This window comes from Stegostoma tigrinum, chromosome 24, assembly GCF_030684315.1.
Source record: "Stegostoma tigrinum isolate sSteTig4 chromosome 24, sSteTig4.hap1, whole genome shotgun sequence".
NCBI classification, from domain to species: Eukaryota; Metazoa; Chordata; class Chondrichthyes; order Orectolobiformes; family Stegostomatidae; genus Stegostoma; species Stegostoma tigrinum.
The window spans coordinates 42,390,731-42,409,378 of NC_081377.1; the positions used below are offsets into that span (position 1 = coordinate 42,390,731).

Here is an 18,648-nt window from a genome sequence, read left to right on the forward strand (position 1 = left end):
CCAACACTTTCTGCTTTTATTTGATTCCTTGTAAACAATTCCTTTCCCAACGATTGACAATGGATTCACAGTCATCATTAGACTCTTAATTCCAGATGTTTATCAGATTCAAATTTCAACCATTTGCCATGGGTGGAGTCAAATGTGGTTCCCAAGAACATTATCTGGGTCTCTGGATTAACAGTGCAGTGATACTAGCACAAGACCATCACCTCCCCTTGTCAACTCGGACCATCAAGTGAAGTCTTGCAAAATTGACACACAATGCCCAACACAAGCAAGGCAGAAGCTAACACAAGCTAACTCTCAGAGAGCTAGGACACACGCACACATCCACATAAGAAGACAGGTGAACTGTCAGAGGGACAGGGGGTACGCACAATCATTCACACACACACACACACACACACAAACAACAGTGAAGACAGGTGAACTCTGAGAGACAGGGATAAACACGTAGAATGAACTCTGGAGGTTGCGACGCATGTGACGTCAGAGGAGGGATTCCCCTCCAGGACCAGCCCCTCCGTGTTAATATATGCATGTCCCCGCCCCTAAGTGGCGGGATAGGCCAATGGGAGAGAGCGGGCGGGGCCGGGCTTGGATACATTGACCGGATGGCAGGTCGGTGGGAGCGGGCGGCCAATGAGGCGGCGCCTGGCCGCTCTGTATCCATTTCAGGGGGAAGCACATGGGAAGCGGCAGCGGCAGCGACGGCGGCTCCTGTAAGTGTCAGAGCCGCGGAGAGAGTGACAACAGCGGCCGGACAGTACCGTGTCCCATCCAGCCAGTCAAGCATTGCTCCCGGCCGTTCTCCATCCATTTCCTTCTCTCCCTGTCTCCTGGATCTGTGAGCTCCACACACTGACATCTCTCCGCGATCCTTTTCATTAGCGTTCTTGTTGTTGTGGCTTTGGCAAGGGAGGATAGAGAGAGACGCACAGAGGACATGGAAGAAGCAGTGGCGGCACCTCGTGTGGACATCGACCCAGATTTCGAGCCGCACAGCCGGCCCCGATCGTGTACCTGGCCGCTCCCTCGGCCCGAGTTCCCCGGAGCCGAAGCCAAAGCGGAGGAGAGCGGCGTGAATCAGGAGCCGGCCGCCGCGGGCGAGCAGGGCAACGGGGGCAAGGGAGAAGCGAAGGCTACCCCCGGCATTCCTTCTCCCCTCCGGCTGAGTGAGTGCGGGCAACACCGCAAGAAATCTTCGCGCAGAAACGCATGGGGCAACCTGTCATACGCGGATCTGATCACCAAAGCGATCGAGAGCTCGCCTGAGAAGAGGCTGACACTGTCACAGATTTATGACTGGATGGTTCGCCACGTCCCTTACTTCAAAGATAAAGGCGACAGCAATAGCTCCGCGGGCTGGAAGGTAATGGCTCGTTCTCGAGGTGCTATTTGCAGGTGTAACAACTGCCTGTTGCATTGTATTTTAAGAAAGCAAAAGCAAAGGTTTAATATAACTGGACCTTAACTGCATCCTGTAACATGGAGACGAGATGCGAGTTAATCTGAAGTACATTTCTTGATTTGCTTTTGGTTGATCAGTGAATCCAAATAGGCGGTTAAAAGTTTCGGTGTCTTTTTTTCATTATTCCATCACTCTATTGTCTATTGGGTATAAATGCTGCCAGAGCTCCAGATCAGGGTCAGTGCCAGATTGCGCAGAAAGCAGCTTGTTGAACCGTTCGTTGTTCATGTGCTGTTTTCAACCCCTTTGTGTTAAATGTAAAGACAGAAACTGCAAGTTAACTGCTTGGAGATAAACCCAGCGTTTCTGCAGAGCTGGTAATTCCACATCCAAACGCACGTTCTGTTGCTGTTAGTAACGCGGAATGGAACCGGAGGGAGAGCCAGTTTGAATACACAGCCAGTTTACTACAGAGAAGCTAGTGTTACTGATCCGAAATCCAGGAGAGGTTTTGAACTGAGGATGGGTTTTCTCAAGAAAGCTTTTGTTTTTCCCATTGAAATGTTGATTTAGTTTGGTAGACTTTCTGTAGAATTTCAAAGCGAGACTCGCATTAATTCCAGAAATTGTGGATACACTGTAATCTTCAGTTAAACATGAAGGAAGTCGGGTGATAAAAGTTCGATCAGCAGGTTAGAGTTAACCCAATGCCTTAGTTCCTGACGAATTCTTTTCAGGGAAATGTGCTTGGAATGATTCAAGACAGTTGGTAAATTGTGTTAATGATTGTTTGGTTTCTCGGGATGGAGAGAGATCTTTAAGGTTGTGGGAGGTAACGCCGGGACCCTAATAATGCTTGATAAATAAAGTGCGCTCCAGAGACTATTCTCCGGGTCCAGTAAGGTACAGGTTTGCAATGAGCTTCCTTCGGCAACGTAAGAGGAAATATTGGATGACTAACTGTATAAATTGTTTCAAGTTAAATGTCACCAAAATGTGGCAAAATTATACCTGGGCAATCAAAACTGCAATCAGTTTTACATTCTGTATGAACGTTTGCCATAGTGTGTTCCTTATATCCATGCCGTTTATAATTTGATCATTTAATTAAGCTGATTTGATCATCTTAAACTCGAGCAAGTGCATTTCAGCACACATTTGTACATTACTAGAAATGCGAGAATGACAGGGTCAGGGAGTAGAGTTTGGAGGAGGTTTTTGCAGGTCATGAGAGGGCTCCAGACATTCTCAATGCGACAGAATTATAGTGTATTTGCAAATTGTAAATGCGCTATAATTCCGTCGCATTGAGAATGTCTGGAGCCCTCTCATGACCTGCAAAAACCTCCTCCAAACGCTACTCCCTGACCCTGTCATTCTCGCATTTCTAGTAATGTACAAATGTGTGACGAAATGCATTTTCTCATGTTTAAGAAGTAATACAGATGCAGGTTACTGATTTGAGTAGGCTGGCCTTCCGAGGTGGACGCATGGGTACAGTTAAAAAGAGTAAATTATGCAAGAATGTCCAATGACTTTGTGTTAATCTAAATACTTTAACCAAAGCTCATTGTAACAATTGGCGAGGTGAACGTGACGTATTGAGATTCAACTGTTGAAAATAATTGTTCTCAAGATCATTTTGGCAGAAGTTTCTGTAACTAAGGTGTATTTGCATGTACAGATTCCGAGTTCAAAGAACTGATTATGCTGAAAATGGCATAAATGAAATTATCATTGGCATAGCCATCTTTCAGGGGGAATCTCCCCAAAGAGTCCATGTCTCATATCTGAGTTATTGATGTGTGAGACACAATTTCTCAGAGCTAAAGGAATGTTCTCTCAATCAAAGAAGTGCTGGGCCAGAGAATAGTGTTGAGTCATTACATTAGCAGGGTTCAAAATTAGTCCATAAGCTTGATTCATGATTAGCATATTCCTTGGAAAATGATTAATAGGAAAACACATCTTTGTCTCTGAGTTAATTGTAATATCTATTTTCTTGAACATGATTTGACACTGAAAACCCAATCTATGCTGAGGGAATGGGAAAATAGGAATATCTGCCGTGCACACAGAATGATGAACTTGCGTCAGCTCCATCTCTCAGTGATGAATGGACAACACAGATCTGTGCATGTCTGCATGTATTTTGTAGGAGCAATTGGTGATAAGATTGCATTTTGTTGGAAAAAAATCCACAGTCAGTTTGTGTAAAAACAAAAAGGATTCACCAGGTCAGAGCTGAGAAATGGATGTCTTAGTGTGTTGTACTTTGTATCCAGGAAACAATATGATTTGAACTATTTTTGCATCACTTTAGTGTAGCTGTGGGGAAGTCTGAACTGGGAGAGAGGTGGTTATGCCAGTGAGAATTTGGATCTATTCTTGATATAATTAAACCACCAAGAGAAATAATTGAACCTTACTGCCTGTAGAACTGAGTTTCCATCCACACTGAGAAAGCTGGGGCACTGGGGGCTCATTATGTTATCCTCAACTCCTGTACATTGTCTGAATAAGTGAATAATTCAAGTCAGCACCCTGGTGATGCCATTAGGACTGATTTCATTTGAACAGAAAAGTTTCAGAAAAAGACACCAACATAATTTTAAAAAATCAAGCAGGTATTCAAATTGACCACAATTATTTAAAATGATTTGAATAGTATTCTGATAGTGGACATTCCTCTTTAGGTCTTCCTTGAATAGACCTTAATCTGCACATTATTTTAAAACCAGTACCATGTCTTGGCTACATGAACTCCTGGCCAAATAGGCCTACTTTAAGTGCATAAGGATTAAATACTTTAAAGATAGTTTTTCCACAAAGAGCCTGAACTGTTACTCACAGATTTTAGCACTATGAATTTGAAAATGTTGCAAAATTTGATTTACTTTTTAATTTCCAAAAATGGAAGTATTTGGAGTTCAGTTTAAAATGATGACTAAATGTTCCCTTTAAAACCTAATTAGGGTTGAAATATACAAGTTTTGCTGAATAAAGAAATTCAGATAATGTGAAAGAACACATACTGGTGTCCTCTGTATGACCACTGGTCTGTGTAACCTGATGGCCCCTAATGAGATTGGAACATTATTTCAGCAATGTCTTGGCTGGCATTTCGTTGTAAGGGACTGAATTACAATCTTACTGCTGCAAATGAGTGCTGGTGGGGGTGGATCAGTATCATTTGAGGAACAGAGTACTTAGTATTAATGTGTTTGCTAAGGTCTGTGCTTTGATTTCAGATGATAGAATCATGAGAGAAATCAGTGACCTGTTTGTTACAGCATTTCTAAAACTCAGTGTCTCCAAAGAAATCTTTTCTTTAACCAACAACCGTAATTATGTGACAAACTGAAGATTACAATGAAATCTATGTTCATCATTTATTTGCAGCTCCTTTCACTGTCTCCCTATCTCTCTCTCAGTTTTTCTGTCTCTCACGCACACACAGACACAGACACACAGACACACAGACACAGACACACAGACACACACACTCTCTCTCACACACACACACACACACACACACACACACACACACACACACACACACACACACACACACACACACACACACACACACACAAAACAAAGGTTCAATTCTCACCCTGGTAACTGGTATAAATTTCATTCAATAAATAACTGGAAAATAAAGCCAATGTCAGCAACAGTGACCATGAAACAATTGTCACTATCCAAACCCGTCTGGTTCACTAATGACCTTTTAGGGAACAAAATACGCCATCCTTACTGAATCCAGATCCAAAGCAATGTGGTTGGCTCATAACAGCTGGCAAGCTTCTCAATTCAAGGGCACTTCTGAATGTGCAATCAGTGCTGGCTTTGCCAATGATGCCAACTTCCCGTGAACAGATTGAACAAAACAATTCTCATGTGATAAAAGTGTGTGTGTAACTGATGCCCTCCAAGCAGTAGGTTCCAAGATTGACTTCCTGTCTATGGTGATTTATTTGATCTTACTCTTTGGAGTCTGGAATGCAGGAATAGGCCTCAATGATAGATTATTTCCCACTTTCCAGACAATCAGCAAGGATTTTCATACGGGAGGATCCCAGAGATACCTGCTGGAAACTGCACCTATCCTGGGACTAGGGGGGTAATCTGTGATGACAGGTTGAGTACATTGGGTTTGTATGCTTTAGACTTTTGAAATACGAGAGGCTGTCTCATTGAAACACATGGGATCCTGAAGGGGCTTGACACGGTCAACTCTGAATGCTCTTTTTGCAGGCACTGCTTCATGATAAGAGGACGATCAGTTAGGACAGGAATGAGGAGAAGTTACTTCTCTCAAAGCATCATGAATCTTTGGAATTGTGTCTGCAGAAGGGTTGTGGATGCTTCTATGGTGAACATATTTAAGGTGGGGATAGACAAGTTTCTGGTCTCTCTGGGAATCCAGGGATATGGGGAGTGGGAAAGGGGAATTGATGTCCTTGGTTAGTGAGCTATAATTATATTGATGAATGGAGCAGGTTCGATGGACAAATCCCTGCTCCTATTTCTTGTTTGTGCTTTTATGTACATTAGCATCAACAAGGACAAGGTTGGATGGCCGTGATAGTATGACTGTCACCATATCTGCTCACACAGGGAGCTACTGTATTTGAAGAGTAGCAGAAGCTGCCAAACTATATCCAGACTCCAAGACTTTAGGTGACCAATGTTTGTTAAGTGCTTTCCATCAGAAGAAGAAAGCTATGCATTTTTAAATGACAAGATCATTTTTGATTCTTTCAAGGTGATCTGTGCATCTAAGTCTCTCGAGAACCTGTGTGCTTGTCATTTTCAGAGCACACTTGTTTAACGGTGATTGATGTTTGATCCAATCCCATACAATTGAAATGTGGGTAATGGGAAATGTTCCAAACTGCAGGTTAGGACGGGAGTATACCTGCAGCAAAATGTACTGTGACATGGTTTGCTGATTTACTTTCACAAGTTTCAGAAATTTATTGGGAGGAAGGTGTTTTTGCAGATTGACTGAAGTACAAAGGATTATGTTATAAAGCATTTTGAATGATATCTAGTGGGGCGTAATATTGTTTCATTGGCTCTCTGAAATGGCTTTATAACAATTTCATGAATAATTTAACCTAAACAAATTAAATCTTGAGAACTATTGTATTTTTAATGAGCTGCAGCTATTCCCCTCATGTTGTTTGAGGTGCCTGATTCCTGCTCTGAGCCATGCTGAGCAGCTGTGTAAGCGAGTGTAAGCTTCCCCACTTGTAGGGAAACATTTGCAATGAAGCATTCAAGCACAGTGCTGTCAATGGCATAATTTCCAAACCCATGACCTCTACCAACTAGAAGGACAAGGGTGGCAGCTGCTTGGGAACACCACCCACAAGTTTTCCTGCAAGCCACTCGCCACGCTGACTTGGAAATATGTTGCTGTTCCTTCGCTATCATTGTGTCAAAATATTGTTCCCTCCTCAAGCAGCACTGTGGGTATCTTGACACTAGATTGAGCACAGTGGTTCAAGAAGCAGCCTCACCATAACCCTCTCAATAAATCAAGGCCTTTTAAATGACATTTACACCCTGTGAAGGAATGATAATAAAGAAACCAAGACTAAGGATGAAGGAAACACCCACTGTGACTAACTCTGTGTTTCCAGCAATATGTATTTTAGTTTTTGCAAGGAAGAGATGGCTTTCAGTGAAGAGGTGGATGACCACCAGAACATAAAATGTGGAGATACTCTCTACCTTATGCAGCAGATTCCAAGCTACATCTCCTTTGTCCTGTGATTGGGTCATCAGGGCATAGCAACTATTGGACATTTGAATGAGGGAGGAATGTGTATCCATTTCAAAAGTCCGACAGGCTCCAAATTGGTAGTGTATTCCTCTGGGCTTGATATTCATATGTCTGCATGACACAGTGGAGTATGAAGGAAATTTCGTACGAGAGGAAATTGTGCCACTTTTGTTTGGGATTTTTAAAATTGCTAATAGTGCCTCTGTGCATAATATACATGGTATAGCCTCAGGAAATCAGTAGGCTCACAGTTCACTCCAGAGTCTTGAGCACAGTGCCAAGGCTGAGACTTTGGCGGGTCACTGAGAGGCAGCTGCATTGCCATGATTGCTCAGTGACCTCTTAAATCCACCAACACTTTCAGGTGGATTTCAAGGATGACAATAATGGGGGTGACCTGATCAATTGCTGTCCATCAACTGAGCCCATGAGAAAGAATCTCTGGCCATGCATTTCTTTGACGTTTGTGGGATCTTGCCGTGAATAATATGTGGTCATGAAAAGCACTCTGTAAATCAAAGTTTTTTTTTCTCAGTGGAAATAATGTCAACACACAAAGGCAATATGTGGAAACCCCAGATCAACTGTCTTTTTTGGACCAGTTTATTTTGAAAAAAAGGCTATATTGTCACTGTTTGTTTCTCAGAGTGTACTTTGAAACATGTTCTCTTTGATTACCCTGGACCGTAGGTCTTGGGAACAGAAGTAGGCCATTCAGTGTTTGAGCCTGCAACACTCTTTATTCATGCAATGCCTGATCTCATTGTGGGGTCTTGGTTGCGACTTTCAACCAGTTTCCCCATAACCCTTCTCTTCCTTGTGACCCAGTAAAGAATCTGGGCTGACAGATAAAGACAGAAATGTCAGAGGTTCTGCTCACTCTGAGAACTGGCTCTGAAGGAGCTGGATCAGTGTCAAGCACTCTCCATGTGTAAATAGTGAATGACTTGGTGATGGGATACTGGCCTCTGTGGAGTCATTTCACAGTGAGTGCTATCAGGTCTTTGACTGGAAATGGATAAAAGTGTGGATAGATGAGAATATATGTCTGAATTGTACACCATGTATTCACTCTGAATGTTAGATCGGCAGGAAATGGAGGTTACAAAATCCCCTTGGCTTCTGGATCATAGGTTTTCACTGACAAGTCTTTGCTGTTAAAAATAACAATTTACAGACTACTAACTGCATCTATCATAGTACAACAGTCCTTGATCAGAGAGCCTGTTTCCTGTCATGTCTTCTACTATACCTTTATAATACACAGTTGCACCTTTTACCTGAACATGCCATACCTAAGGCTATCTCTTCCATTGAATTGGATGCTGCATTATGTCTATAAATTTAATAATTAGTTCAAGATTGCTTGGGTGCAATCATTTGATCAGTAATAATTAAATAACACTCTAACTAACAAGTAGTTAGTCGTGACTTTTAATTGATTTTCCACTTGCAACAGTAATTGCGAAGTGAATGAACACAAATGGATACGGTGGTTCAACTGTAATGTGAGATTATACACATTTAATGTCAATTCTCAACAGACCGAGAAATGTTATACAGTATGAAGTGCCAAAGATTTGGATGTGCAAACAGAATCTTGAAATTTGGCAGCGTGTAGCTGACATAAAATCAGATACCTTGTATGGTGTCACCAATCCCCGATAATGTTTAGTGAAGGAAATGCTTTCCCACGTGGGAGTGCAACAAAGGTTCACCAGACTGATTCCTAACATGAGGATATTGATTTATGAGGCAAGACCGAATGCGCTAAGCCTGCATTTATATAAGGTGAGCTAGTGGTTTAGTGGTAATGCCACTAGGATGGAACCCAGAACCCCAGGTTAATTTTCTGGGGTATAGCCCATGGTAAAATTAGAATTCAATTAACATCTGAAATAAAATAAAAGCCTAATTGTGACAATGTCACCACTCTTGCTGTGGTAGAAAATCCGTCTTGTCCATTAATTTCCTTTAGGGAATAAAATCTGCCATCCTTACCTGGTCTGGTCTGGTCCATATCTGTTTCCAAACCCACAGCAGTTTGGTTGTCTCTTAACTGCTCTCTAAGCAACTTAGAGTGGGCAATAAATGCTGTCCTAGCCAGGATGTCCATATCCCAGTTGAAAATCCTGCATATTAGTAAAATAAGAGATAAATGAATTGAAATCTATACAGTTCTTAAGGTATTTGGGGAAGGAGGTCCTGAGAGAATTTTCTCTGTTAGCTGGCATGTTTACAACATGGATCACAGGCTTCAAATAGACAGTTGACCATTATGGACTGCGGGGAGGAGAAACACCTTCATTGGAAGGTCTTGGAATCTTTGGAAGTCTCCCTCTTTATAGAACTCAGCTTGCTCAAACATTTGAGCATACTTTTAGACAGAGGTGAAATGATAGTTAGGCCTCAAGGGAATTAAGGGAGCTGTGGATAACACAGGAAAGTGGAAATAAGGCAAAAAGATCTGCAATGATCTTATTGAACAGCGAAGAAAGCTCAAATGGCTGACTGGCCAACTCCAGATTATGCCTCTTATAGTTCTTGATTCCGTATAAGTAACAATTGGCTGTAATGGCTGGCAGGTACACGGCATCCACCTATTATTCTATATGAGACTAAATTAGGACCAAAGGATTCTGTTGTCCTATCCGACACCAAATTAATTTGGGCAGCTCTGCTTCTCTTTTAGATGTGTAATCTTTTGTATAATCTCCCTGAGCAATGTCAAGGTAAAACCGTCATAGTCCCAGATGACTGCTTGGCTCATTAGAGATAGACAAATGGTGGTGAGTTTAATCCGAGGGTCACCATGCCTCAGCAGACAGGAGAAGTTGAGGAGACAGGACCTTCACAGTAACCTCAACTGGTGCAGGAATTGAGCCCACACTGTTAGGATCACACTGCATTGCAAAAATCAGTCTCCCAACCGACTTAGCTAACTTAGCCCTAGTTTGCTGCTCAATCTGAACAATATTGCAGGATGCTCGATGCTATCCATTGGAGTATTCTGGCTCTGATTGCTACTACTGGCTTTAATTACAGAGCTTAGGGATTTCAAATAGTAACTGCAAGCAACCAGCAGGGATAAGAAGGCAGAGCCACGAGTAGCTGTGAATAATCAGCACTGACCAGGGATGAGAGTACCTGGCATCCTCGAGGATGAACTAGACAGAGAGAAGGGTTCAGAGCTGTCAGCTGTTGAACACGCCATCTCTGTTACACTTGTATGGCTACCCCTGAAGAAGTGAAGCAGACTGCAATTTGTCCTGCACCCTTTCTGTCACTAATTGGACTGCAAAAGAAATATTCTTTCAGAAGGGCAGATAGAAATTGAATGTGACCTTTAGCTGGGGAAGTAGCAACAAAATAAATTAAAGGTGCAGCATGAACTGTGCTAAAACCCTGTGTCACAACGTAAAAATGAAATGATACATACCATAAAAATCATTTCAAAGCTGCGTTTTTGTCTTTGTTCAAATGGCTGTAAGCTGCCTGAGTCTCATTTTGAGTGATTCATGATGTCCTGCATCAGATAATGCCTTGTAATCACTCCCAGTTATCCATTATTCTCCATTTAAACTCTGTTGACAGATACAGCGAAAGCCAGTCTCAATACATGCAGGTTGCTGGTGGTAAATTATGCATTTAGGTCACTGACCTCAAAGACAACAGCTGTGACCAGTTAACAAATTGATTTTTACACTTTGTTTTGCCTTCTTTATCTCGATCAGTATCCAATTTAATGTCTATATAAAATCATAGAAAAGTAAAGCACAGTAGGAGGCCATTCTACCCATCCTGTCTGTACTGACTCTTTGGGAGCTCCCTAATTCATTCCTCGCACCTCCTCCTTCTCCATAGTCTGACAAATTTTTCCCGAATTCCCTTTCAGGTATTTATCCAATATTTAAGTTACTGTATACTGTTACCCACTGCCGTTTCTGGTAACATGTTCCAGCTCATCATAACTCACTGCTTAAACCTATTTCTCACTTTGCATCTGACTTTTTTGCTAATTAGCATAAATCTGTGTACCTCAGTGACTGCTCTTTCTGCTAGTGGAAATGCTTCCTCTCTGCCTGTATCAAAACTGATAATGATTTTGAAGACCTCTATCAAATTTCCTTGGAATCCTCTCTTCCATAAGCAGAATCCCAGGTGCTCTGAATCTCTACACCTTGAGATTCCATCTCTGGTACCAATCTGGTAAACACCAATCCCCTGCCACCACACACATCCTCTCTGAGACCTTGACATCTTTCTTAGAGCGTGACACCCAGAATTGGACTTAAGTCTTTATTTAGGCCTGACTAGTGCTTTACAAAGCGTACTACTGTAATGTCCTTGTTTTTAAAAAATAAATCCATGCCTCTATAAAGCCTGCATTGCTTTTCAAATCCTTCTCCACTTGTATATTTGTACAGTTAAGTCCAGGTCTTTTTGATTCTGCAACCGTTTAACATTTTGGTGTTCAATTTATGTTGCTTCCCCTTCGTCTTCCAATGAAAATGAATCACGCTGCAAGTCATTGCATTAAATTTCATTCTTCATGTGTCTGTCCATTTCACAAGTTTACGTTCTCCTAAAGTCTGTACCCTTCTCTTTTTAAAAACTATATTTCTAAGTTTCATGTCATCTACAGATTTTGAAACCATTTCCTGGATACCCACATCCAGGCCATTAAAATGTATGAAAATGTCAATGATCCCAGTGCCTGGGAAACACAACAGCAGACTTCACTCTATTCAGGTGAAAATTCACCACTATTCACTGCTTTCTCTGTCAGTCAATTTTGTACAAACACTGCCATTCCCCTTCAATCCCATTGGCTTCAGTCTCACTATCCAGCCTATTTTGTGATGCTTAATCAATCACCTTTTGAAAGTTCATTATGTCCAATATTGGCTGCATTACCCTGTCCATTTCTATGTCACTCAAAACCTCCCCAACACTGATGGAAGGCTGCTGATCTGCAGTTCCCTCTCTTCTCTTTTGAACAGGGTTGTATTATTGCACTCAGGCAGTCCTCTGGCAGTATCTCAATATCAAAGTAAGAAGATTGGAAGATTGTGGCAAGAACTTGCAAACTTTGCAGCCTTACTTCCCTCAGTAACCGAGGATTCATCCCATCTGAACAAGATAACTTTTCCACATTGAAAATTGCTGGCATGTTTAAATACCTCTTCTTCATTTACTTTTATTTCATCCAATTTCTTTAACATCACCCCTGTGATGGTCGCATTGTCAGCATCCTATTTCTTTGGTGAAGACTAATGTAAAGAGCTCATTTTGCATCTCAGCTTTTCCCTGGAACTCTATGCGAACACCTTCTTTCTGTTTCCCTTCCCTTTCTTTTCTGTTCTTTGCCTCTTCGTCTGTTCTTTGTTCGGTTTTCCTCAATATGTTTTAGATTGTATTTGGCTCTCTACTGAATTATGGACCTGGCATTCACCATAAACCTTCTTTTTTATTGTAGTTAATTTATCCCTCTTATTTTTAGTCATTTAGGGAACAGTAGATTTGGAAATCTTTGCTCCTTGTGGGACTACATGTGCTGTAGTTGAATACTTTTATCTTCTCATTTCTTGTTTACTGTTTTACCTGCTAACCTTTGATTCCAATTCACTAGTAGATCCAATTTGTATCAAACCCTCCTGTTGAAAATTTTAATGGTTTGATTGTTCCTTTGCCTTTTTCAATACCTGAACCTAATGATGTCATGGTCAATGGTTCCCAATTGCTCTCCAACTTAAACGCGCTCCATTTGCCTCACAAACTTCTCTCAAAAATAGATCCAGCTATGCTTTCACCACATTGGACCAAAAACATTGACTTAAGCATTGCTCTTTTACACATTTCAGGAATTCCTCCTCTCACTTGTACGACCTTTACTTTGATTTTCCTGGCCAAACAGTATTACTTGAGTGTTTGTAATGATGCTTACCATTACAAACAGAACTACATCTGCAGGATTATTTAAACAGTAGCTATTTGCTTAAGGTATCTATTCACTCATTCCACGAGATTTTGAAAATCCATTGAATGCATCACAGGTAAAAATTGTTCATACTCTGATCCACATTCTAAATCTGTAAATATTTTTTGATGAAATTCATTAAAAATTATGACTGCAGAATTTATTTGTGTTTTTGTCATCACAAGTCTATGCACCATTTTGACTAGTTTGACTTAGGTCTGATGAAATTACCCTAAATGCATAAAAGTATTTGCAAAGCTGATTGTAAATCTCATTATCTTTTCACTTTTATCTGAAGAATTTGCTATTCTTTGGAGAAGTTAATCTTGAATGAAGCAAAATAAGATGACAATCTTGAAAGGAGGCAGATAAACTTAGAAATGTGCTTGACTACAAAAAGATTAAATCAAAAACTGAATGCCCTTTGCATAATGCTATCAAAGTGGAACGAGAAGATGTTGCATTCCTCTAACTCATCGTGATGGCCTGATGAAACATTGAAGCATAGAAAACAGAAACAGGAGCAGGCCATTCAGCCCTTCAAACCTGCTCCATCATTCAATATAACCATAGTTTATCATCCTACTCAGTACGCTATTCCCTTATGGAGAGGTGATGGCCTAGTGATATTATTTCTATATTTTTAATCCAGAAACTCGACTAATGTTCTGGGGACCTGAGTTTGAATCCTACCATGGTGTATGGTGGAATTTGAATTTAATAAAAAAGTCCAGAATAAAGAGTCTAATGATGACCATGAAACGATTGTCGATTGTTGGAAAACCCATTTGGTTCACTAATGTCCGTTTGTGAAGGAAATGTTCTGCTCTTACCCAGTCAGGCCTACATGTGACTCCAGACCCAGAGCAACATGGTTGACTCTTAGCTGCCCTATGGGCAATTAGAGATGGACAATAAAGACTGGCCTAGCCAGAGATGCCTACATCCCATGAATAAACAAAAAAACTTTCTCCCTATACCCTTTGATCTCTTTAGCCCAAAGAATGATTCCAATTCTTCCTGATCATTTGATGTTTTGACCGTGATCATTTCTGTAGCGGAGAATTGCATGGGCTGAACACTTTGGAAAGAAATTTCTCCTCATCTCAGTCCTAAATGGTTCATCCCGTATCCTTAGACTGTAACCCCTGGTTCTAGACTCCCTGGTCATGCAAAAAGTTCTTCCTGCATTTACCATATCCTATTAGAATTTGTATAGGCTTCTGTGAGATCCACCCCTTGATATTCTGCACTCCAGTGAATGTAGTCCTAGCTAATCTTTACAGGTCAGACCTGCCACCTCGGGAATCAGTCTGGTGAACCTTCATTACATTCCCTTCACAACCAGAATGTCCTTACTCAGATAAGGAAACCAGAACTGGGTGAATTTGATGGGAATAAAGGCTTGATCTTGGATCTAGCCCTCTTTCAACAGCTGATTGTATTTTAGAGGGATAGTGGTTGTGGTACTGGTGCTGGACTGGTGATTGAGAGGCCCAGGTTAATGCTGCGGTGGCATGGGTTCAAATCCCATCATGGCAGTTAGTGCATTTTGAGTTAATTAAAACCTGGAGTAAAGATATATATTAAAGATTGTCTCAATAATGGTGCAGAAAAAAGCTACCATTAATTGATGTAAAACCTACCTGGTTCACGAGTGCCCTTTAGGGAGACAAATCTGCTATTCTTGTCCCGTCAGGCCTATGTAATCCCAGACTCACACCACTCTAAATTGGATTAGCAAGACTTCTGGGTCAAAGGGTAATTGGATCCAGGCGATGAATGTTGGCCTTGCCAGTGACACCCACATCCCATTACAGAATAAAGAGAAAAGAAATTCCTTGGGGTTTAGAAGAATAAGATGTGGTTTGATTGGAATCCTGTTAACTAGATTCATGTGGAGAGTCAAGTTTTCTCAACAGAGAGCGTAGATCTAAGGGTCATTGTATCTGGATAAGGTGCCTGAGATGAAGAGAAATTTCATCTCTTAGAGGGCTGTGTATCTTTGGAATCCTCTATCTCAAAGGGCACTGAATGAGAACCATTGAGTATGCTCAGACTGAGGCTGATAGGTCTTTGGATTGCTAGGCGATTGAGGCATAACAAATATGGGCAGAAAATTCAATTGGAGGTAAAAGGATGACCTTGATCTTATGGAATGCCAGGGCAGGCTTGATGAATACTTGAGAAATATTTAGTTGTGCACTTGCAATGCCAAGGCATACGAGACAATGGGCCAAATGCTAGAAAATAGGGTTAGAATATTTAGATGGTTGTTTTTGACATGAGGAGGCCAAAGGACTTCTTTCAGTGCTGTAGATCGTAATGACTCTATACGACCTACTTGTACTTCTATATTTCATGATTTGAGAATAGACATTCTGCGTGTCTGTGTCTGACATTAGACTGTGCCAACAAACTATTTTATCAGATAGGTGAATTACAGCTGAACTGGACCCTGCCAACACCCAATAACTGCTCACATGTTTATCATGGAGTGGTGACCAAGGGTGGTCCATTGACATTTCCTTAATGCAAGGGGAGTGAGGCCAGTTGTAGTGCCCCAATTACTTTTTTGCCTGAGTTACGCTAGCTCAGCACAGACTGGGAATTGCATGATCTGTGAGGTTCATAAAATAAAGTTGCTCATCCATCATGGACCACAGCCAGGATTTGTTGAACACTGAGAACTATGAGAAAGGTGATTCTTGAACACTGTGCATTGTACATTTTGTAAAGGGAGCTTCATAATACCTTTTATTGTGAGTAGTCATCTACAGTGTAGATCAGCATTTGCAGAATGATGTGGCGATCCCATTTAAATTGGGCATCACATTTCTAACCAGAGTTCTCTAAGTACATTCTAAAGCAGGAGGCTAACAGCCAAATAAACTGAATCCAACTGTGGTTTTGGCAGGTGATCACATTCTCCCACCCAAAATGCAAATAAAAGCACTTAAATGTAGGCAATGTACTGTACGACTCCTAAATGCAACATAAGTAGCTATAACCACCGCGGTACAGTCATTCTCCTCTCCAAATACCTTAATTAAAGGGACAATTCCATTCAAATCTGAATGCTGCAGAAACTGCTAGCAAGTTGCTTATTTTAATGACTGTATCTAATAAAGGATGACAGCCACATTGCTACTGTGACTTCATGATAAACTTGCTCATAGTTTATTATAGAATGTCGATCATTGTCGGTAATTTTAAGCTGATTTGCTGCGTGGGAAAGCAGGCAGGCATAGGTTGAACACTGGTTTTAAACCTTGCCTCATTTACCTTAATGAAGTATTAAATTGATGAGGGTGTAAAATAGTGGTTTATCTTAAATGACCCCTAAAGAGCCAGTTTATATTAAAAATGCTAATCTGTTGATGTCTTAAGCAGCATCCTGTGCATGCTACCCTATTGGCTGTTTTCAATTTTCACATTAAAGAGGTGAAGTCAAAAATCTAATTACTTGGTTTTGATCTAAACTGCAGGGGCAGGGGTTTGGATTTCCTCTTTGTCAACTAGAGATAGTGCAGGGTACAACTCATTTTCCATTGTAGAGGAGTTAGTAAATCTTATTTTGTTCAACCGTTCATATTTTCTCTGCTCCCCGTCCACAGAGACATGCCTTATCTTTGTAGCGTCACCATGACCACTTTTGACATTACGGAAGCTGACTCACCAGATTAACTCTTTGCTTTATTTTGTAGCATTTTTAAACGTAAAGGAATTCAAACCGGTTTTTTTGTGTTTTCTCTTCCTCTTGCTTGAGTTGCAGCGGCCATCTGTTTAATTCTATTTCTGACTGAGATGTCTCTAACACATTCACTTGCAAATTATAAAGTGTTACTCATATGTTTAGTACAACTAGCAAATCCCTGCACATTCAGTGACTTTCAGTGCTTTGAACCTATTCCTAGAAACATATAAACAGGGAAAATAGGAGCAGGAGTAGGTCATTTGACCCCCTTAAGCATACTTACACCTTGCAGTACAATCATGGCCGATCATTGAGCTCAATGTCCTAATCCTGTCCTCCTCCCATATGTTTTTTTCCCTTTAGCCACAAGAGTTCTTTACAAAATCCGTTGTGAAAACACATATTGTTTTTGCGTCAGCCACTTTCTGCAGTGGTGAATTCCATAGATCACCACTCTCTGGGTGAAGAAATTTCCCCTCATCTCAATGCTCATAGATTTACCTCTTATCCTTAAACTATGTCTCCTGGTTCTGCCCATCCCAGTCATTTGGAACATCCTTCCTACATCTAACCTGTCTAGTCTTGTTGGAATTTCATAGATTTCTATGAGGTTCCCCCTCATTCTTTTAAATTCCAGTGAATACAATGCTAACAATACAATCTCTGATCATACATCAGCCCTACCATCCCAGGAATCAATCTAGTGAATCTTCACTGCACTCCTGCTATAGCAAGAACAACCTTCCTCAGATAGGGAGATCAAAACTGCACACAATATTCCTGGTGTGGGCTTACCAATTCCCTTTTCAATACCAATACCAATTTCAGCAAGGCACCCCTGTTCCTGTGTTTGAATCCTCTCGCTATGAAGGCCAACATACAGTTTGCCTTCTTTAATGCCTACTGCAGCTCCTCTCTCTTCACTGTCTATTTCCTCCCTCCTCAGTGTGATCTCTGTCTTCTCTGTAAGTCCTCGCTCTTCACAGTGTATTTCTTCCAGCTGCACTCCCCTCACTGTGTGTACTTTGACCTCCCTTCACCATTGCATCCTAGCTTCAGATTGTGTGTATTTTCCTTTTTAAAGTGCAATGGATTTCCCATCTCACCTTCTTCCTTGCTATGCACTGTGTAGTCAGGTTCTCCCCCTCATTGTAAATCCCTGTTTCTCCCTATAGATGAAGTATCTTTTCTATACATAGCAGAAACTATGGAGTGTATTGTGAATGGGATGAGTGTTGAGTTATTTTTTCAGGTGATGGACACAAACTGGGAATTCACTTGTGCTCCTTTGTATCAGACCAGATTGATGCCAGGTTTGGAGATTCATGTTTGCAATGTGTATCCCTGTGAATAACACCTTTATGAAGTTTGTAAACATTCACTCCAGCTTCAATTCTATTTTTTGTTGCTTGGCTTTCTGCAATAGAACATATGGTGTCAGATGAAATATTAAAAACACTAATCTGTTAAATGCTCGTCTAACAAATGTACCTGATTGTGGTCTTTAAAATGTCACAAAATTAAATTCACAACATTTCCTGAAGCAGTTGCGTTAATGAATTGTAGAACGGCTCTTCTTAACATAAAATGTTCAGTCACCAGATGAAAAATCATCCAATAAATAATCCAGCTTCTCCGCACATCTCTAAAATTAGATCACAAATCCCGTGTTAAGCCATGTAAATCTTTATCAGGCATATGACCGCAATATGTACTATTTAAAAGTGACAGTGCAGCAACTCACTGAGACTGCTTTGACA

General features: G+C 41.0%; 1 protein-coding gene across 1 annotated transcript in view; it reads left to right on the forward strand.

Annotated features, from left to right (window-relative positions):
- Positions 1-567: 567 nt before the first annotated feature.
- LOC125465091 (forkhead box protein O3-like) overlaps positions 568-18,648 on the forward strand; it is a 194,016-nt gene continuing 175,935 nt past the window's right edge. Inside the window, exon 1 of the mRNA XM_048558213.2 lies at positions 568-1,375. Coding sequence (XP_048414170.2) covers positions 950-1,375 — 426 coding nt within the window. The 5' untranslated portion in view covers positions 568-949. The remainder of the gene's footprint in view (positions 1,376-18,648) is intronic.